The sequence below is a fragment of the Nicotiana tabacum genome, chromosome 7, assembly GCF_000715075.1.
Source record: "Nicotiana tabacum cultivar K326 chromosome 7, ASM71507v2, whole genome shotgun sequence".
NCBI classification, from domain to species: Eukaryota; Viridiplantae; Streptophyta; class Magnoliopsida; order Solanales; family Solanaceae; genus Nicotiana; species Nicotiana tabacum.
The window spans coordinates 164,924,597-164,946,717 of NC_134086.1; the positions used below are offsets into that span (position 1 = coordinate 164,924,597).

Here is a 22,121-nt window from a genome sequence, read left to right on the forward strand (position 1 = left end):
GTCATAAAATGCTATGTCCTCTGTTACATTTCCTCTGTTATTTCTGCTTCTTCATAGGCTGTATCGTCTACTTCTTCATTGGCGCAGAGGATGGAGTAGTTCTTCTCATTCTTCTCGTTTTTTTATTTTCTCATGACCTGGCCGGTCAATTTGGCATTTTTCCTGGCCGATTTGTCATCTTTCCTGGCCCATATCTCTGCATCATCATCGTTTATGTTCTTGGTGTGTTTACAAAGCAGATTTTTCTTCTTTTTCGACATCTCTGCATCAACAAAAATATATATCTTGATTACATGAATAATCTTTAGAATTAATAGCGATAAAATATAAAGACTCAAAAGATTAACAACATACTAACCAGAAGTTCTTACTCCAGAAACTGTAAAAACCTTTAAATGGCACCGCCAAACTGAGTATCTAAAAGAGAGAGAGAACTGAAACTTTAATCATACAATAGAAAAAAGGAAGAAGAAATAAAAGCAGCAACAAATCTGGAAAAAAAATTAAAAGGATATTAAAACTAAGACTACGCACCTCTCTAACTATAATTGGCGGATTGATTAGTTTGAGCTAGTGATGTTTCTTATATAGACAATGAGTTAGTTATAGCTCCTTCGATTTCCCTCCCAAAGTTAGTTACTAGTTTGTGTTGAGAGAAGTGGAGTTAGTAAACTATAGTTAGCTACCTATAGTTAGTTAAATCTAATTAATGTGGTTAGTTAGGAAGTAAGTGTATGTTAAAGTGTACAAATACACAATAGGAGCTAATATACAAAGAGACTTTTATTTTTTTTCCTTCAATAGAACGGTTAATCTCTTTCTCTTCTTAGCCTTCTCTCTAAGCTGACCTTCGATCTGAGAACTTCCACAACTATGGAAGCTAACATGGTATCAGAGCTAGTGTCTATGATCAGAGCTTAGTTCCTCGCTCATCTGCGTGTATGTGTGTTACTAAAGTTCAGCTGAAGTGTCTGAAGGTAACAACACCTCTGAGCTAGGGTTTTGCTCAATTTGACCTCTAAAAACTTTCATCAATGGCTATAGAAGACGAAATAAATGAGAGTGCTCCCAGACGTGCGAATGTACCAGCTGCTCCAGCTATTTTCCCTACGATAGATCATAATCACCCTCTATATCTTCAACCAACAGATACTCCAGGTAGCTCACTCATCTCTCTTCAGTTAACTGGGTCGGATAACTATGCTTTGTGGAGTCGATCTATGAGAATAGGTCTATTAGGTAAAAGCAAACTAGGATTTGTGGATGGTAGGTACTCAAAATCGAAGTTTGAACCTGAATTTCATGAACAATGGGAAAAGGTAAATATTGTAGTACTCTCTTAGATTATAAATGTTGTACGTCCAGGTTTGTTAAGCACTGTAGTGTACGCCTCCAATGCTCACAAAGTGTGGGAAGATCTGAAGGAAAGATTTGACAAAGTGAATGGATCTAGGGTTCTGTACTTGCACAGAGAGATCCATACATTAACACAAGGAACAATGAATATAGCTGATTATTTCTCGAAATTAAGAGATCTATGGGATGAGTTTGATGCACTCATGCCTTGTCCTGGTTGTCCGTGTTCAGAGTCAAAGAAATATGCTGAGCACTTTGAATATCATAGGTTGCTTCAGTTCCTTATGGGACTGAATGACTCTTATTCTCAAGCTCGAAGTCAAATAATGATGATGACACCAGTACCTAGTATCAACAAGGCATATTCTCTCCTTGTGGATGTTGAAAGTCAGAGAAATCTGGCAAACTTCACGCAAATGATGCAAGTAACAGAAGGTAATGACAGCACTGCTATGTATGGCAACAAAAATCCAAATCCTGGCACTGGACAGTTTAGAGCTCAGAAGAAGACACTGATTTGTGATTATTGTAACTACAAAGGTCATACTAGGGAGAACTGTTATAAACTAATAGGATATCCTCAAGACTTCAAGTCCAACCTTAAGATGAAGAAGAAGGGAAGCAACTCAGGAACATATGCTAATCATGTCAATACCAATTACAGTCCTACTATGCAAAATGCTCATATGCAGATGCAATTTGGAGGTTTGTAGTGTGGGACTTCACCTACATCTGGTTTCCAGCCTCAACAAATATAGATAAATGTTGTACCAACTGGAGTCCAGAATCAGCAACAACAAACAGTCCCTTACTTTACACAGGAGCAATATCAGCAGATAGTGCAACTACTTAACAAGGGAGCAGATGAAGGCTCTTCTGCCAGAGCTGCAACTGCAGGTAAACTAATAGCTCTGTTATCCAAGGCTGTTAATCTCAATTGGATAATAGACTCTGGAGCTTCAAATCATATGACATCCACGCTAGAAATGCTAAGTTCATGTCAGTCAATTCCCTCTCAAAAGGGAAGTAAAGTTCACTTGCCAACAGGGGATGTTGCCTTTATTACACATATAGGAAAAGCAAGTGTTCTTAACAATCAGGATATCAACAATGTGTTGTACATTCTAAAGTTTAAGTACAATCTACTGTCAGTATCTAAACTGACTAAAGAGCTGCAGTGTCTTGTGGCATTCTTTCCTGACTTATGTATCTTCCAGGATCTCTACAATGGTCAAGGTGAAGGGGATTGGTAAGGAGGACAAGGGACTGTACCTATTACAAGGCAAGACATTAGTCGGTGGTATATTCAGTCATGATTCAACTCAACAAAGGAATAAAACTGTGCAGGTGAACTCTATATATAAGTCTACTATGCCTGAAAATAAGTCTGCTTGTATGACTAGTGAACACTCTGAATCTAGTGCACTGTGGCATAGAAGACTAGGTCATGCACCTATAGATGTAATCAAAAAGCATACAACTCTACACACATTACATTGTCTGCCCTTTAGCCAAGCAGTCAAAGTTACCTTACAAGCTAAGTACTACTACCTCTAATGATATATTTGAACTGATTCATTGTGATGTATGGGGGCCATATAGAGTACCTACATATGACAGTAAAAGGTTCTTTGTTACTATTGTAGCTGACTTTTCCAGATTTACCTGGGTTTTCTTACTTGTTTCTAAGTCTGATACAGTGGTTGTCCTTAAAGAGTTTCTAACAAAGGTGAAGAATGTATTTTCCACAATAGTTAAGACTCTGAGAACCGATAATGGTAGTGATTTCTTTAATCAAGAAGTTCACAGTTTGTTGTCATCCTTGGGCATTATTCATCAAAGTACCTGCACCTATACACCTCAGCAAAATGGAGTTGCTGAGAGGAGGCACATGACTATATTAGAAATAGCCAGAGCTTTGAGGTTTCAAGCTGATGTGCCTTTGAAATTCTGGGGAGATTGTGTATCTACAGCTGTTTACTTGCTCAACAGACTTCCTTCAAGAGTTATTGGTGGCAAGTCACCCTTTGAGATGCTTTATTTACATGCTCCCAACCTCACTCATCTCAGAGTATTTGGTTGTTTGTGCTATGTAACTTCACCCAAAGAGCTGGACAAATTTGCTTCCCGAGCAGTACCTGGTGCATTTCTAGGATATTCCTCAACTCATAAGGGATATAAGGTCTATGATCTTCACTCAAGAACCTTCCTTGTAAGCAGAAATGTGGTGTTTAAAGAAGACATATTTCCATTCAAATGCTCACAAAGCTCTGGCACACCTATGTTCCCTGTTCTAGATCTTCTTCCTGCAGTTACTGAAGTTCATCATGCACCTCTATCCTATGATACACCTATGAGAACACAAACTGACACATATCCAACTGACATACACCCTTCAGAGGAACCTCTCTCCTTAGTTCCTTCTCTTCTTTCTTCTCCTTTGACAGAAGAACACAATACCTCAGAGGATCCTCAGGCTCCCTCTGTGAGTCTGAGAAGATCATCAAGACCTAGCAAAACTCCTTTGTGGTTGCAAGATTATGTGACTCCTGCTTCCTCTCACACCTGCCTGTATCCTATCTCCTCACATGTATCCTACAATGCTCTCAAACCTGCTCACCTTCATGCCCTATCCTCCTACTCATCTATTACTTAACCACAGTCATTTAATGAAGCAGCCTCAGATCCCAAGTGGATTGCAGCTATGAAACTTGAAATAGCTGCTATAGAAGCCAATCATACATGGAGCATTGTGGACCTGCCTGCTGGAAAAGACCCTATTGGATGCAAATGGATTTTTAAGATAAAGTTCAAGGCTTCAGGAGAAGTTGAGAGATACAAGGCAAGACTGGTGGCCAAGGGCTATATTCAGAAAGAAGGCCTTGACTACTCAGAAACCTTTTCTCCTGTAGCCAAGATGGTTACTGTGAGGCCCATCATTGCCTTAGCAGCTGCTAAACAGTGGGTTATCTATCAAATGGATGTGCACAATGCCTTCCTCAATGGTGACCTAGTGGAGGATGTCTACATGCAGATACCTGATGGGTTTGCCAGACAGGGGGAGTCTTACAAGGTCTGCAAACTACACAAGGCCTTGTATGGGCTCAAACAGGCCCCAAGACAATGGAACAAGAAATTAACATAAGCATTACTACACATGGGCTTTCAACAGAGCTACTTTGACTACTCTATGTTTACCAAACACAATGGCAGTGATCTAGTTATTGTGCTGGTGTATGTAGATGATCTACTGATCACAGGCAACAATATGATGCTATTAAATCAGACAAAAACTGATTTGCAGAAGAATTTCAAGATGAAAGATCTAGGTGAGCTAAAGTTCTTTCTGGGCATTGAAGTTGCTAGATCAAAAGAGGGTATAGTTATGTCTCAAAGGAAATATGCCTTGGAGCTTATCTCTGAGTCAGGTCTAGGGGGAGCCAAGCCAGCAGGCACACCTCTAGAAGTGAATCAAAAGCTAACATCTTAGGAGTATGACAAAGCTATAACAGGCATAGGAAGCTTAGAAGAATCAGGCGTTGCACTCAAGAATCCAGGCAGCTATCAAAGGCTTGTAGGGAGATTACTCTACTTAACTATGACTAGACCAGACATAGCATTTGTGGTTCAAGTCCTGAGTCAGTATATGCACCGCCCAAAAGTCTCTCATATGGAAGCAGCTTTGAGGGTAGTGAGGTACATAAAAGGAGCTCCTGGGCTAGGACTTTTCATGCCAGCACAGAATGCAAATGAGTTATCTGCATACTGTGACTCTGACTGGGGCTCTTGCCTATAAACTAGGAGGTCAGTCACAGGTTACATAGTAAAGTTTGGAGATGATTTGATCTCATGGAAATCAAAGAAGCAGGAGACTGTCTCCAGAAGTTCTGCAGAAGCTGAGTTTAGGAGCATGGCAGCACGTACTGCAGAAATAGTATGGTTAAATGGGCTGTTCAAAGAGCTTGGAGTTCATCTAAACTCACCTGTAAAGCTTATGTGTGATAGCAAGGCTGCAATTCAAATTGCAGCAAATCCCATTTTCCACGAAAGAACTAAACATATTGACATAGACTGTCATTTTGTTCGAGAAAGGATAGTGCAAGGGGTACTGAAGACTCAGCATGTATCAACTAAGGAACAGCTAGCAGACTTACTAACAAAAGGCTTGGGCAAAGCCCAACATGACTATCTTCTGAACAAGCTCGGAGTGAAGAATCTCTTCAAGCCTTCAGCTTGAGGTGGAGTGTTGAGAGAAGTGGAGTTAGTAAACTATGGTTAGCTAGCTATAGTTAGTTAAATCTAATTAATGTGGTTAGTTAGGAAGTAAGTGTATGTTAAAGTGTACAAATACACAATAGGAGCTAATGTACAAAGAGACTTTCATTTTTTTCCTTCAATAGAACGGTTAATCCCTTTCTCTTCTTAGCCTTCTCTCTAAGCTGACCTTCGTTCTGAGAACTTCCACAACTATGAAAGCTAACAGTTTGTTACACAAAAACTCCCAAATTTAAACAAGGTTCAATTCCCTTAATTCCTTTTCTTTGTTCTTTCTTTTTCTTTTTTTCTCTTTTGATTTTAAAAATTAAAAATCCTAAACATACTAAATAAAATCCTAAATTAGATTCTAAATCTATTTGTAAAATTATCCCTAACTTATTTCCTACTAACTTATCACTAAATAATTAAGACTAAAGACTAAAAATGCAAACAACCAATGTATTTCGTAATTTTTGTTTAATAATACAATTAATAAACGACTTAAATCCTAAAAATGCAAATAAAAACCTAAAATGTTATGCAACGAAGAATTAAATAATTTTTGGTATTTTCATGACATTAAAATATTAAGAGTGCAGAAAATGCAATTAAATGCAAACAATTAACAAAAAATTCCTACAAATTCTATAAAACTTAAAAGCAATTAAGAAAAACCTATTTGTGAATTTTTGTAGGAGTATTTTAATCGGACAAAAATCATGTGCTCACAAATATAACAAGGGCTCAGATTTAAAGCAAATTACAATGCAAAATGAAACAATAGTAACGTATGGATTACAATGTAATATACAGTTAATTCTAAAAAAGATAGATTATTTCACGTACAAATTAAATCAATCACATCTTGCAGCCACTATATAAGTATATATATCTGGTACACAATATATAATATATGCAGGCACATGTGTGTTTCTCTCTCTCTCTCTCTCTCTATATATATATATATATATATATCCAAACTTCACAATTTTAACTATTTAAGAGGTCATTTCGTTATTTCTTTAGAAGAAATTATAGATATATACTACGAACTTAATAGTTAATATTTACCCACACCGAGTTATCACTAGCAATGAGGATAAATCTACATGTAATTGTCTATGTATATATAATAAAATAACCTTAGATACTTAAAACCACCATGTCTCTGTATGGTTGATTCTTATTGGAATTAAAACTAGGGCGCTCTACCACTTTATGGTAAATTAAATAAATGAGTAACACCATTCAAAAATATAAAACTTATAAGGCACAAAAGAATGAAATAGCGGGACAAATATAAAACAAACTGATAATATTATAAATTACTTCACCCTTACGACAACACACTGGACTGATCACTTATATAGCTATTGTTTGAACTCATTGAATTCCTAGTAACACGAACTATAACTAATGACCATTATATGATGACACAAAAGACACACACATCGGATAACTCAAATGAAAATGAACTTAGACGCTTATAATCAAGCTTTTAATAATTAAGCATGATAGGTCTTGAAGTCCCAGGATTTCCTGTATTGACAGTTGAACTACTAAGCAACTACTGAAAAAATAGATCCTCTAGCCCTGTTAGCAAAAGGCGCACCAAAATTGTGTCCTGAAACCCTATTTTGAAATGGAAAAGAATCATAGGAACCATATGAAGATCTTGCCCTGGCACCAATAGAAGCCAAGGCACTTCCAAAGGTGAGAAATGGGAATGCATTACTAGTCACCATTTGTTGGTTTTGTGCCTCTCTTTCAACCTTTTTCTTTATGCATCCTTCAGTTGTTGCAGTTGAAAAAAGTTAAGTTCTTCAATTGGTGCTTCCCACTAATGACCGTTATCTCTCTTCCTTGCTTGTAGGGCTTCTCCACGATTTTTTTCCATTTGGAGAATCCCCTCAATGTTCGTGAGCTCCATGTTGAGATCACGAACACTAGCATTTCGATGAGCCACAATGAGCTGGTTATGGCCATTATTTGGTTGAGAGTTCCTTGTGAGAAACCTATCCATTACTGAATCCACACAAGGGTGGCCAAATGAGTAAACTTTCTTGCCCGGGGAAAATACCACAAGGGCTATTTCAGCACCACATAGTGTACAAAGTTCACTAGCCTTCTTGAAGAGACCAGCACGACGCTTAGAGAAAGTCACTTGCAAATTACTCTCGTTCTGCATCTTCACCATATCAACCTTTTGGCGACCCTTTGCCATGGGTAATTAAACACTCGAGATTTGAGAAACAAAGAAATTGGTGATTTTGAGTCTCAACACCAAGAGCTTTATGTAAGAAACTGTGATTTTTCATTCTCATTGTAATTGTTTTAGGTAAATGAATTCAAATAACTTGGCAGTCTAGAAACTTATGTTCTTTCTTTTTTTGAAGGATTTGAACCAAACCCATTTTGCCTCCATTCATTGTTTCTTTGTATTGCCAACGCTAATTTTAATGATCATAATTAGACAATACATACTTTTATTAATTTGAGTTTTGTTGTTGGACTGCACTTGACCAGCATTTTATTTGAGAACAAGTTAAAAATAATTTTAAAAAGAGGAAATATTAAATGTTCAATATAACCTTTTGTTTTGCTAATACGTTGTTTACGTAATTGTTTGAGGAACTTGGGAGTCCAGAAATTTATGTTACTTTCTTTTTTAAAAGGATTTGAGCCAAACCCATTTGGCCTTCATTCATCGTTTTTTTGTCTCGACTGCGCTAATCCTTAATGATCATAACTAGACAATACATACTTTTATTAATTAGAATTATATTATTGGATTGCACTTGACCACCATTTTATAATTTGAGAACAAATTGAAGAAACGTATTAAAAAGAATATATTAAATAATCAGTATAACCTTTTATTTTAATAACACGACTTTCCATTTATGAATAATTTTTCAAAAAGTATCGATCAATTTATTAGTAAATTTTTTTTAATGAGTTGATATATACATACATAGAGAGAGAGATAGAAAATGTGTCACATCAAGCGTGCGAGGGCATTTGGATTTATAAAAATTATATTTATTTCACGTTAAAGCTTAGGTTTTTTATTACAAATTCTTTTATTTCGTGAGTATTAGGATTGGGATTAGGTTTTATGAGGAAAAATAACACTCAGCAGCAACGAAAAATAATACAAAAGATAAAGATTAAAAAATAATAATAATAATTGACAAGAGCAGATAGCTGCATAGCCAACAATCACGTGAAAGAAAAAAGGTCCATATTTTACTTTGATACTCGGGCAAGACAGCACTATAAGTCAACTTCACCAAATATTCCAAGGTCGAATAATTATCTACATTATTAAAAAGACTCGCTTTCCTTTATCAGTATTGTCAACAAAGCAGACAATCAGAAAATCAGAGTAACATCTTTACTCTCAGCAATGAAAACTGGAACCTAATGATTTTGCTGCTACAATGTAATATTTCAAAGAAAAACTGTGTGGAACGATGGCGCCTCTTCTACTTGCAATAAATTGTTTAGCATAACAATGTCGCCATAATCCCAGGATTTCCTCTAACATCTCAGGACTTTACCCCTGTCCCAGCTAGCCAACATCTCCTTTTCACCACCAATTTTTCCGGTACATAGTACTTTCAAAAACAAATCAAGAACCTACATCTTCTGTAATGAAAGATCTTTAAGCTGCTGTGGATCGACCTCTGATGGTGAACGAGTAAGGGCACAATGAGCAGTTGTTGTCTTTGGAAAAGCTATAACATCCCTGATGGAATTAGTGCCAGCCAAGAGCATCACCAATCTATCCAACCCATAAGCAATTCCTCCTGCAACAACCGTGAGTAAATACAATTTTAAGTACCACCCACACGAACCAAGCAAGATTTTCTCAGGCCAAATAACATCATAATAGAAACTAAAACCCTGAAGAAGCAACTGCTCTAAAAATAGTTTAACGAATTAGGTAAGATCAACACAGGTATTATGTATACCAAGGAAATTTCCTGGGGAGAAAAGCTCCAATTCGTTCGAGTTCAGGTTTGAGGTTCCACTTTAGAATCAATAGCAGTAGCTGTCCCTTTGGCTCCAAAGGGACAGATCAATTCCTCAAGGCCAGGGGTCTACATCAATGAATGCCATACCGAAAATCATGAGAAAAGATCACCATGACATTATAGAAGTTTAAATCCAGCTATATCTGTCATAGCGGATAGGGAAGGTAGTTCTTCATAATATAGCATTCACATAAAAACTCTGTAACATTTGATTAGCAGCACAAATATAGTGTCAAACAACAGAAAGAATTCTGTAATACCGTGTGGAGGAGCACCCATGTCCAGAGCCTCCAAAAGATAGCCAAATTTTGCTTCAGCCTGCCACAAACAAAAAGAGTGCATATCTGGAGTATTCTATACAACTGGACAGCCACCAAATGCAATGCAAACCAAAGGAGTCAGCTTACCTGTTCTCGGGAAATGCCAACAATATTGAGAACCTTCTCTTGGACTTCACGCTTGTAAATTCTCAAGCTTCCTCCACCAATCTAATTCAAGATGTAAGGTAACAACAGAACATAATTTATCTCCATCACATGATTATCTTCTCTCACTGAAGCAGCTAGTAAAGAGAGCACGAATTCATGTACCTCAACTCCATTGTAAACCATGTCATAAGCTAAGGCACGGGCAGAGGAGAGGTCATTTATATCGTCTGGATTAGGTGCGGTGAAAGGATGATGCAAAGCCTGTAGGAAAATTGTGGTCACTTCACTTAACAAGATATCATAACCGAGAAACAGATTAGTCTTTGAAAAATGTCACCAAAAGGGCAGCTCGGCGCACGAAGCATTCCGCGTTCACGCAAAGTCCGGGGAAGGGCCGCACCCCAAGGGGGTGCGATGTAGGAAGCCTACCCTAATGCAAGCATCAGTGGTTGATTCCACGGCTCGAACTCATGACCTAAAGGTCAGATGGAGACAACTTCACCGTTACTCCAAGGTTCCCTCTGAGGCTCCCCTTCTTGAAAAATGCCACTATTTGATTGAAACAACTTAAATGCAAATCAAGGATATCCTTGCTAGATTAATGTAAGGCACTAATTCGCTCATAATCTTCAAAAGCAGCGAAATACAAATTTCTAGAATCTTGGGTTGTTGTCACATTTCTTATTCAACAACAATTACGCCTCAATCCCAAACAAGTTGGGCCGGCTATATGAATCCTCACTGACTATAATACTCCATTTAAATCATCTCATGCCAATATTATGCTACTGGTGAGAGTTCTAGAGGTAGAATTCGTGATTGGTATGGATTTATTGACCTGCGTCTTCTAGATCTTGATATGTAGAGTTTTGAGGTACTGGAAAAAGGAATGCATACTAGAGAAAATCAGGGCAGGATCATGATAAACTATTTTGGCCATTGACAGGGTAGGATCATGATAAACTATTTTGGCCATTGAAAACACGAGGGTTGTATCTCTCCAGCTAGTAAGGATGTAACAGGTAAGAGCAATACCACATAAAATAATTGTGAAGCTCACATTCACCAACAAACGAGCCAAGTATGTGGTAGCATTAAATGTTTTTTTTTTTTTGTCTATTAAAGCAGTAGCATTATATGTAAACATTGAGATCTTTTGGTGCTCTTTAATCCTTTCCTTTGGTAATTAAACATTGAGTTCTTCCGTGATTTTCTTTCATGGACCTCTTGCATCATTAAAAGGGCACTATACCTCACAATAATAAAGGACACCGTGGGCTCGCTTATTTTACTTCTCTTTGATATTCAAAAGTAAACCACCTAAGGCCAAGAAGCAAAATGACTGATGGACTAGTCGTGCACGTATATCATGGAAGATAATTCTAGGCACCATACATACCTCAAATCTCTGTTCTGAATCATTCCACTCAAACATTGGAAAGTCAGTCACCCAGAGTATTGAATGCCTGGACTAGATATACAAACAAAAGAACGTTGGACATTAGGACATACAAGATGCTAGTCATGAACCTAGCTCTTCTACAGATAAACACATCATGTTGACCCAATTTTGGTCATCAGAAACTTACATTGTCAATTAAACCCAATTCGTGTGCTACATATGTTCTCAGACGATCCAAAGTTTTATTGACTTCTGCATAGTGACCAACAGCAAACAAGATAAGATCATCTGGTACCGCAGACAACTGATTCAGCAATTCCTCTTTCTTTTCCGGATCCAAACTAGAGACCAGCTGGGGAATCCCTTCAATGCTCCCTGAGAAATTTTAAATAACCAATATAAGGCAAGAGAGAAACTTTTCTGATAAGGAAGGCAAGAGAGAGAAACGTGAAGATACATCCACAAAGTGTAAGGTCTTGAAGCCTCGATATCGATATGGCCCACACCCTGGACCTAATTTTTCTTCTGCACACTTACTTGGAAGCCATGGATGTGTAATTTTTTGTGGGGGAGGGAAAGAACTGTCTCATTCGTATGGCAATTATTGAGCAAATCCCTTCATTGCGGGAAGTGGACTAACCCCACAAAGTTGCTAAACTTAAAGAAGAATTTCATCTAAGGCTAAAAGAGAACCAGAAGTAGAACTTTCATTACCACCATTCAAGACCTTTAAAAAAGGCAAACCCTTTGCCCCAGATTTGATTGCTTCTTTGTATATGTCGCCTTTCTTCAAAGAAGTATTTGAATAAATTTTTGTCCCAGAAGGCACACATAAGGCCTTAATAATTCCTCCACTTGCTAAGGCATCTGAGAAAACCTTGAATGTGGAATTGGAGAAAATGCCGGACACCTGCGTGTGAAACAAAACAAGGATCATCAGCAACACTGCCAAATCCAAACTAAGGGCGGTATCATGAATGACATACTTGGTCAAATTTCTTCATATGGAGCACCTATGCAGATAATACAACTACATAGATAAGGAGCGGACGTTGCAACGCAGAAGCAGTGAGCTTGTAGACTAAATGCTCTTAACACAATCAGTTGTACGGAAAAGAGCAAAATCATTGTGAAAAAAGTAGATTGATATACTAATTCAAGGCAAGTGAATTGGGTTGTGCTCGAACTTAATTGGTATGATCACCTCCAGCTCCCCCCACCCCACCCCTGAGCCCTAAAACAAAAGCCCCAATCCAAAAGAGTTGGTATCACCTCCACCCCAACCCCCCAACCACCACCCCTGAGCCCTAAAACAAAAGCCCCAATCCAAAAGAGTAAGAGAAAGAATAAGGTATGTCAACAAGACAACAAATACATGTCCATTATAGCAAGAAAGAAGAAATACACTGTCAAGACAAACAGAAACAAAGAAGAGCAAAGATCAATATTGGAGTCTGCAGAAGAATTACATCTCTCAATTCGACATCAAAACGAGTATCTGGTCTATCTGAACCATATCGACTCATTGCTTCAGCATATGTAAGCCTTGGAAAAGGATTTGGCAGTTGGACACCTTGGATTTCCTGAAAAACCTGCAACAAAAGATGTGACAATGCATCACTTGATTTTTTCCTGGATAGGAAGGTAAAAGTTTTCCCTTGTTTTGAATTCTTTTACCGTGCCAAGACAAACTAAGTCTATCGGAAACAACCTCTCTACCTCACACAAGATAGAGGTAAAATCTTCGTACATCCAACCTTCCCAGACCCCACTTGTGGGATCATACTGGGTGTGTTGTTGTTGTATAAGATAAACTAAATAAAAAGACCTCATTAAGTACTTTAGACAAATCATCCCATGAATTTCTGACAAGACACTCTTTTGGCATATGAATAGTCTGCTTAGCAATTTTTAAACAAAATTGTATGACGCCATTCCACCTCATTCTAAACACTTGAAGTTCTAGGTAGAGATCTTGGCCAAAGGCGCCTCCAAAGATAAATGTCTAAGACGCTCAGTGCCATGCGGGACTCGAACAACTATAACCACCACCAGTATTTAACATCATTTATTTTCTTTGCTCAGCTACAAGACATGTTTCTTTGGTCAGCTACAAGACATGTCGCATAAGCATAAGCACACAACTTACAATCTTTGAAGAGTGCTAAAACTTGGAAGAAAGAAAACAGGATAGATTTTGTGCTAACACAAGTAATAGCATGTGCCAGTATTGACTGATAAGAATGCATGCCAAATCCATGTTCAAGTAATGCTGACAAAAGATAAAGAGAATTGAGTTTTCACTTTCCACTGCATATCAAAGCTCACATTTCAAGAAATGTAGCTATATATCCCAGTTCAGCAATTATACCCACATCTCTGCAAAAGAAGATGCTCTATGCACACTAAATAGGGGGGAAACCAAAAAAGAAACCCTACAGCAGCTTAATATTTTCTTGCAGGAAAACTTATGTTAAGAATAAAGTTGCTCGGAGTCGGGTGCGGGTATCCGATACGGGGACCGATCCGAGTATCGGATTCGGCAAAATCTAAATTTTAAGATTCGGTGTGCGGATCCGGATATGGATACGGGTGCCGGGATTCGGCTATAAAAAATAGAGCAATAAAAATATTGTAAATTTTGAGAGATATTCTGTGAAAAACTTACATGAATATTGTAAAATTCAATCTTTCATTCTCCAAGATGGACATTATTATTTCATTCTCCTAAATCTGTTTTATTTTTTATTTTGAGAAATCAAAATCTCAATTTTTCTCCCAAATTTGTCGATGGACTCCGGTCAAAGTGTCCGAAGTCAGTTGACCGAATCCGGGACGTATCCTGCTCCCTAGGATTGACAACCATACACCCTAGGATTGACACCACATGTATATTTTGGTGATTTTATAAATAACTAATAAAAATATGGCAATACTTTCACAACTTTGTCATCTCCAGCATCTCTGGAGAAATATATTTCCTCATATGCATGTCCATGTTGCATAAATTCTAAGATAGTGAAAGTGTTTCCCAACAACTTGAGATGCACTGCTGTAGGAAACAACACTTTCTCCAGTAATCTGGCTCTTACAGTATCAAATACATGCTGTTTTTTTAATTCTCGACCGAGCTTACTCCGTGCATTGACATTCCAAAACTATTTAACTAACCTTTCTAATCAAATCCTCATTGAGTTTCAGCATGTCCTCCATAGAAGTGAAAGCCATTTCTATATCTAGCTGTGTAAACTCAGGTTGTCTGTCAGCTCTCAAATCTTCATCCCTAAAGCACCTGAAAATTACACCATACAGACTAATGAGAGTCATAACTCACGGGGTACATGCTCATGATTACATTTTTTTTCTTTATAATAAGAATAAGATAACTACTCTTAGGTTTCGTAAAACTATATTGCTTCACACAGTTTTTAGCGATGAAAACGCCTGAGCTTTTATATCTGGATCACCATGAATTTTGAATGCAAGAGATCTGATGCAGAAATATCTTAAAATGCTATTATACAAATGAAATACCTTGCTATTTGATAGTACTTATCAAAACCAGAGACCATTAGCATTTGCTTGAACAGCTGAGGACTCTGGGGTAGTGCATAAAATGTTCCTGGCTTTATAACACAACCACAAAATAAGTTCCATGTCATGGAGAAATAATGGGAGAAAAAGAGTTTTCCAATTGAAATATGAGTATTGTCCATCAGAAAAAATATCAGTCAGATGTAAAAAAAAATTATCCATCATAAGGGCAATAATTTTGGACAAGTTCTCATTTTGTTAAGCACAATTCTCCTTGGCTCTCCACAAATGAGTATTTCACTTCAAAGGTAAAAGAGAATGAAGAATAAATCAGAGGACTGTAGGAACAAGAAGTGTTATTTGCAAGAAGACTCGCTTCTTTTGTACCAACAACCTTTAAAAAAAAATTGACAGCAAATAGAGGGACTGAATGAACACAAAAAGTGCTAAAACAGAAGATAAGTAAAGAGTACCTGAACTCTAGAAGGGACCAAATAATCACGAGCACCTTCAGGAGTAGATCTAGATAGTATTGGAGTCTCAATCTACCTTGTAACCATGAGAATGTTGGGGTCAACGCTAACAAAAAAAGCCACGAAAAAAAATAAAAAATAACAAAGCAAACATTTTCCTCAAAACCAGATAACCAAATTATCTATTCACAAAAGGAAGAAGAAGAAGAATAGATGTCCAAATTCTATAAAAATACAATTAGAGAGAAGGTATTACCTCGACAAAACCATGCACATCTTCTAGGTATCTTCGGAGAAGTTTCACTACTCTATGTCGCAAGATTATATTTGAGTTCATTTGTGGACGGCGTAAATCAAGGCATCGATATCTAAAAATGTGTACAAGATTAATTTCTAGCAAGAAGCAATACGTCAATGTAAGAAAGGGGTAAAAAATTTTAGGATAAGGAAACAGTTTCTGCAATGAAGAAAAGGATTGTCTTCACCGAACACGTACAAGATCCAAAACGGATCAAAGATGATATTTGATATGTCCAAGAGAGCTGGACTACGCCCTTATCACATCAATACAAAAGCATTGGTAGAAAAAGAGGCAGAAAAGTGAAACACAGGACGACAATGGAAAAATTAATGACTATTTTTTAATATGACAAACCAACACCCTAAACTTCCAACCTACGAGCAAAAAAGTAGCCCTTTCCACTTTGCTCTCTTGGTAACTCGAAACCCCAACCTTAAGGTTGGAGGGGGAGGACCTTTACCATAAGGTTCTCTCTTTTTGTCCTTCAAAATTATAATGACTTCTAAAGCATTGTATTCTTCTTCAGCCAGCTAAGTATATACTAACCTCACACCGGCTTTTAAATGGTGTAAAATACGGGCCTCAAAGACGAAATCCTTAATGGGTTGTTAACAACATGTCAATAACAGCATGCTCTTGCAAGTGTCAGAAACCTTTTAGTGGAAGAGGTGAAGAACATCCGCTAGCTGCATAATTACTCCATAGCAGGGTTGCCAGGGGTTACCATTGGCATCCATCAAAAGGGATGCTCATTACTGGAATCTGGTGATTGAGAGGGTCGAGAAAATCAGGAAGGTAAAAGGAACATCTATTCCAAAAGGATTCAAAGAGATACTGATAAAGAGCACTCTATCTGGTATTCACCCACTACATGTCTCTAATGCATATGCCTGCAACCATGGGCAATGGAGTTGGGCGAACTGCCAAGGAACTTTCTAAGGGAAACAAATAAGGAGTAAAGAAGTACCCACTAACAAATTAGAACATACTCGCATCTCCTGTGAAGATTGGAGGCTTAGGAGTACGGGACCTAAAGGCTTTAACAAAGCCCTAATAAGAAAACAATTTGGGAGCTTGGCATTGAGGATCAACCGCTGTGGAGGAAGGTCACAGCAAATAGATACGAGACTAGATGAGAATTAAAGTAAGTTCAAGGGAAGATGAGAATTTAGAATCCTGAAGCAGATCATGAGGTCGAATACGAAACATAAAAGGAAAACAAACAAAAGATTCAACAAACAGCTGTAGAACATTCATTAGTTACCGCAATCTGATTTCTTCCTTAGCTGAATCTTTTGCATCGTCTGCAGTTGTTACCAAGAAGGGCAACTTCAATCTTACTGCATTCAACACCTGGACATCCTCTGCAGCAACCTGCACGCATAACCAATTAGTGGAAATATAAAAACTTTGGTAAGCAACTGGCATATAAAAAAGTTGCATGACAGGATATAGTCAAAGCCACTAAACAGATCCAATCAATTAAGAAATAATTAGAAGATCATGAAAGTGAAAAGACAAACGTCCTTGGATGATAAGAAACTCAGCTTTAGAAATTTGACTAAGGCCCTTGTCCAGTTTCTGATTTAATTTGACTAGTAATACTTTGGTACTTAATTACTTATTCAGAAACATAACAGCACTTTAGATTAGAGGTAAGGGTGGGCGTTCAGGCAGCTCGGACAGGGTATGAAAATTTTGGTTTAGATGTTCGGCTTTCGGATTGAAGAAATGACAATTCAAATCCAATCCAAATAAGTTCGAATTGGGTCAGATTTTTAAGTTCGGTTTCGGATTAATCGTTATGAATATTTTGGATTATTTGTTTTGAGCCTATAAGTTGAGACATTTCGACTTCTTACAAAAATGAACATCCAAATGAAGTATTCATGTTACATTGCCTAAAAAGTTCCTCATTCTCACTGCAGTCATCCAAATAAAGTGTTCAAATAATGAAATCATCATCAAGAAAATGCAACAGAGTTATTAATAAGGCCGATAAGAATTAACAATAGTAAAACCATGTCCAGATAGAAAGTATTTTGCCAGTAACTTAGTAATTAGTATTGGATATATGAGATAATGTCTAATGGGCATGTTATTGAAAGTATTAGTAATTGGCATATGGATAATGGACTAAATATAAAGTATAAAAATTTTGGATTTTCGAATATCCAAAAATCAAAGTACTAAATCCAACATCCAATCCGAAATCCAAAAATTTTTAAAGTTAATTCCGAAATCCAATCCGTAATCCGAAAATCTAAATCAAATATCCAAAAGATTCGAATTTTGGTTTAGATTTCGGGTTTGCCCAAATTATGTCCACTCCTAATTAGAGGTCAATTTACCCAACAATAAAATGTATGCCATCTTTTCTTTCTCATTTTTCCAGCAACACTTAACTTATTTAAATGCATTTAAGCTACAGCCTAAAAATCTTTACTAGTTATCACAAGTCTTAAAGTTCAATTACACCAATTTGATCAGTTCCATGGCATCCTGTTTGTTGTTTACCGTTCATTATGGAGAGATGTATGCATACAAGATGCTTGTACCATTGAACAAAATATTCAGATCCCCCTGCATAATATACTATGAACATGCCTCATGACAAAAGCAGTAGCCAGAGAAAGCTGGGAACCTAATGGAAAAGCTCTACTTGACATCAAGTAAGATTCTGCAATATCAGAGCCAAAGGTAAATATAACTTTAAAAATGCCACATGATTCTCAATTGTTACGAGCAACCAATGAACGCAATTATATCAAGTAAAAAACAAAACTAATACTATAAAGTTTGACACTCACTAAAAAATATGGAAGAAGAGAGAAGTAATTGTGGTGAATCAAAGGTCGTCTCAAGTTACCTCTATCGTGCCAGTTTTCATCTTTTTGTTGGCAGAGTCAGCTGGCCTAGGCCGAACAACACCTTCAATGGCAACGACATATTCAAGCCTCAGATCGCTCACAGCAGAATGAGCATCAGGAAAATCATCAGGAAGTGTCGTAATCTGAAATGAAGAGTTCCATCACCAATTTAGCCTTAGGGTCTATCACTTACATCAACAGAGCACAACCAACCTTTGAGAGACTACAATTTTCTACAGATAATGACGCATAGAGAGAATAACTTGAGGAGATATGACGTTTCCATAAGAAAATTGGGACATCAATTATTCAATCAACTTCGCATCAATTCAAAACTAGTTGCCGGTAATAAATACTGCTCTATTCAGATCCCATTTCATTCAAATACCTAAAGGGTTCCTTAGAGATAACACAGCAGCCTAAGAGATCATCAATTTTTATAATGATACATAAAGATAAAAGCTTGTAAAGACGTGACATTTCCATATAAAAATCGGGAAAACATACAATCAATCAAGTATACCTCAAAAACAAATTGCATCATACATAAAGATAAAAGCTTGTAAATATGTCACATTTGCATAAAAAGATTGGTTTAACAATCGATCAATCTATCTTTGCATCAATCCAAAACTAGTTGTTTCAGTACAAGAATCTTCTATATTCGTTCAGCTCTATTGTGGCCCATTTCATTCAAATACTTCAGGGGTGACTTAAAGATAACACAGGCAAACTTTCAAAAGTGTCAAATTTCTATCATAATACATAAAGAGAAGAACTTATAAACATGTGATAACAATGGGGATAACAATCAATCAATCAACTAATCCTCAATAAACAACTACTTTTGGTTCTAATACGAATCATCTAAATCCATTCCGCTCAATTAAGGTCAACTTGCATTGAAATATTAAGGGGGGATAGGCAGGGGCGGAACTAGAATGCTGGGAGCGGGTTTGTCTTAAAAAATCCATTATTGAATATGTATAAATTATTAATCTAGAACCCATTAACTTTAAACGATTAGAATCCCGAACGCATAAGTTTGAAAGCCTGGCTCCGCCTCTGGGGATAAGTGAGGGGGTTCACCTGAACAATTCCAGTTTGGTCCCTGAGGTTGACAAAAGTCAAACCACCATGAATCCGATGAAGGGCGACCCACCCGCAAAGTCGAACCCGTTTACCCACATCGTTATCGGATAATTCACCACAGTATTGAGTCCTGCTAACCCATTGAAGAGTATCAGCAGTTGTAGGAGATAGAGAAGTTTTGGTGCTAGGGGTAAGTGTTTCAACGGAAGTTAAAGGACCAGTGGCAGAGGCGGAAGAAAGTGTGCGGCTACTGATAAGTGAAGTTGGGGTAATAATAATGGGGTGGTTGTGGAAATTATTAAGGAAAAAGAAAGGTAGAGAAGTGAGAGGGGAAGGTTTTGAGCGAAGACCTATGGTGGGTAAGGAACGGAAGAAGAGGGACATGGCGATGAACAGGGAAGGATTTTTTTGTTTTACAGTTTTGTGGACAAAATTTGAGGTTTTGGAGCAGATTGAATTGGACCGTTGTGTACGCTCACACGTAAGTCGGATTCTCACAACGCAAATTTACAAGTCGTAGTAGGACAATACTGTATATAAGTTGCATTAAAGAACTGCGATTTATAATGTGCGTGTAACTTCTCACAGAAATTAGTGGAATTTTCCAACAGAAACTATACATGTTTATCCGGCGGGTTGAACGGAAAAAACTTCAGCCCGTTCATTTATCGGGCGGGCTGGGGTCGGGTTGAAAATTTTCGGGTTATTTAAGGCCCGTTCGGATTAGGGCTAAACGGGTTTGGGCGGGTTGGGCTAGTGTAATTTTTTGTTTTTCTAATTAAATTTTGACCGTTGGCAACGGTCTAAATAATAAAAAAAAAATTGTAACGGTAACCGGACTGATAACAGGCTGCAGCCCGTTAACAACCGGTTAACAGGTTAACGGGCTTAGCGGGTACGGTGCACCGTTATCCAAAATATGTTCGTCCAAAACCCGTCTCTCGACCAACCCGTCCCAGTCCGCATATTAAGCTACAGTAACGGACTGACCCGGGTTGAAGCGGGTTGAAAACGGGTCAGCCCGGCCCGATTAACACCTACAACAGAAACTGCATATTTTGGGAAAATAGTTTCTCTATGCGAAGTATACTTTGCTTCTACGCCGTTTTCTTTTTCCTTGTAGGGATGGGAGAAATTCATTATTTTTAACGACAGTTAGAAAGAATTTATCTCACCTCAAAATCTCGCAAAAGAATTAAGATAATGTAGTGCTTGGTTGAGGTATATGAATAATTAATCTAAACATAAAATTTAAGATAATATAATATTTGGGTTTATAGTACTAAATAATAATCACATTAAATTATGTGAGAATTTATGTATTATTTTAAAATTGATATAATATAGAATAAGAATATATATATTAGTAATGTAAGAATTAAACTACTTAAAAATGAAAATACGATTTTAGAATGATTAAATCATGCATAACATTATTAATCACCGCATATGCATTCATTGTTAATCATCACAAAATGTTCCCTTCATAATGAATTATCAAGAAAAATATTAGAATTACAGACAAGAGGGGTTGCTCTGATGGTAAGCAACCTCCACTTCCAACCAAGAGGTTGTGAGTTCGAGTCTCCCCAAGAGCAAGGTGGGAAGTTCTTGGAGGGAAGGTTGCCGAGGGTTTATTCGGAAACAACCTCTCTATCCAGGGTAGGGGTAAGGTCTGCGTACACATATATCAAACATAGATATTGCTACTCTTTCTGTTTGACTCCTTAATTTCTGTTGTGATGTTATCATATACAACTGATATAACTTTTAAGAGTTATTTCATATAATCTATAGCTTTGAAATTCTTATGTGAAATTCTCCATGGTACTAGTTTTGCTAATCAATAATCTTACTACCACAATACATATTGAAATATTTAGTTCTATGATATAATGCATATGATTTGCATTTTATTTTAAAAATGATTTTAAATGTTGAAAATAATTGGAAGAAATTATGACAATTTTAGTTAAGCAACCTAAAGAATTAATCGTCTAGAAAGCAAATTATGTAGAAGAAATTATTTTATTTTTTCTTGTTAGGATATTGAGGAAGGAAAATTCTCCCGTTGAATAAATCACATATTCGGTTGTGTGAGAATTCCAAATGGGCTTATAAGAACATAGCCAAACTTTGATTAAGTCTATTTCACGATAATTTTTCTTTGGACGTTTTTATTCTTCCAGTTTTTTCTCATAACTTAATTACTTTAGATGTTCTGTTTCTTTCTCTCAAATTTTCAATCGATTCAAACCACTAACTTTACTCCAAACTCATTATTTAGTAAAATAAAACATGAAACCGTAAGTTCCCGAATAGTGGGAGGAGCCAAGGCTCTGACTACGTGCCTGTTGAAGAATGAGTC

General features: G+C 37.1%; 1 protein-coding gene and 1 pseudogene across 2 annotated transcripts; both read right to left on the reverse strand.

Moving 5' to 3' along the window:
* Positions 1-7,172: 7,172 nt before the first annotated feature.
* LOC107764781 (agamous-like MADS-box protein AGL62) lies at positions 7,173-7,837 on the reverse strand (annotated as a pseudogene).
* A 1,003-nt stretch (positions 7,838-8,840) lies between these two features.
* LOC107826713 (aspartate--tRNA ligase, chloroplastic/mitochondrial) lies at positions 8,841-20,301 on the reverse strand. Of its 2 annotated transcripts, XR_012693676.1 has the most exons (16): positions 19,751-20,301; positions 18,661-18,804; positions 17,056-17,165; positions 15,747-15,858; positions 15,491-15,562; positions 15,018-15,109; positions 14,655-14,775; positions 12,953-13,075; positions 12,198-12,393; positions 11,671-11,858; positions 11,481-11,552; positions 10,244-10,342; positions 10,061-10,141; positions 9,914-9,971; positions 9,591-9,719; positions 8,841-9,425 (listed from the first exon to the last, which is right to left on the reverse strand). XR_012693676.1 is itself a non-coding variant. In XM_075218012.1 (15 exons), exons 1-15 carry the CDS (start codon positions 20,135-20,137, stop codon positions 9,256-9,258), a joined length of 2,025 nt encoding a protein of 674 aa, XP_075074113.1. In that variant the 5' UTR covers positions 20,138-20,301; the 3' UTR covers positions 8,841-9,255. The 2 variants fall into 2 exon arrangements, 1 of the variants encoding a protein (XP_075074113.1); XM_075218012.1 differs by lacking the exon at positions 9,591-9,719.
* Between the last annotated feature and the right edge of the window lie 1,820 nt (positions 20,302-22,121).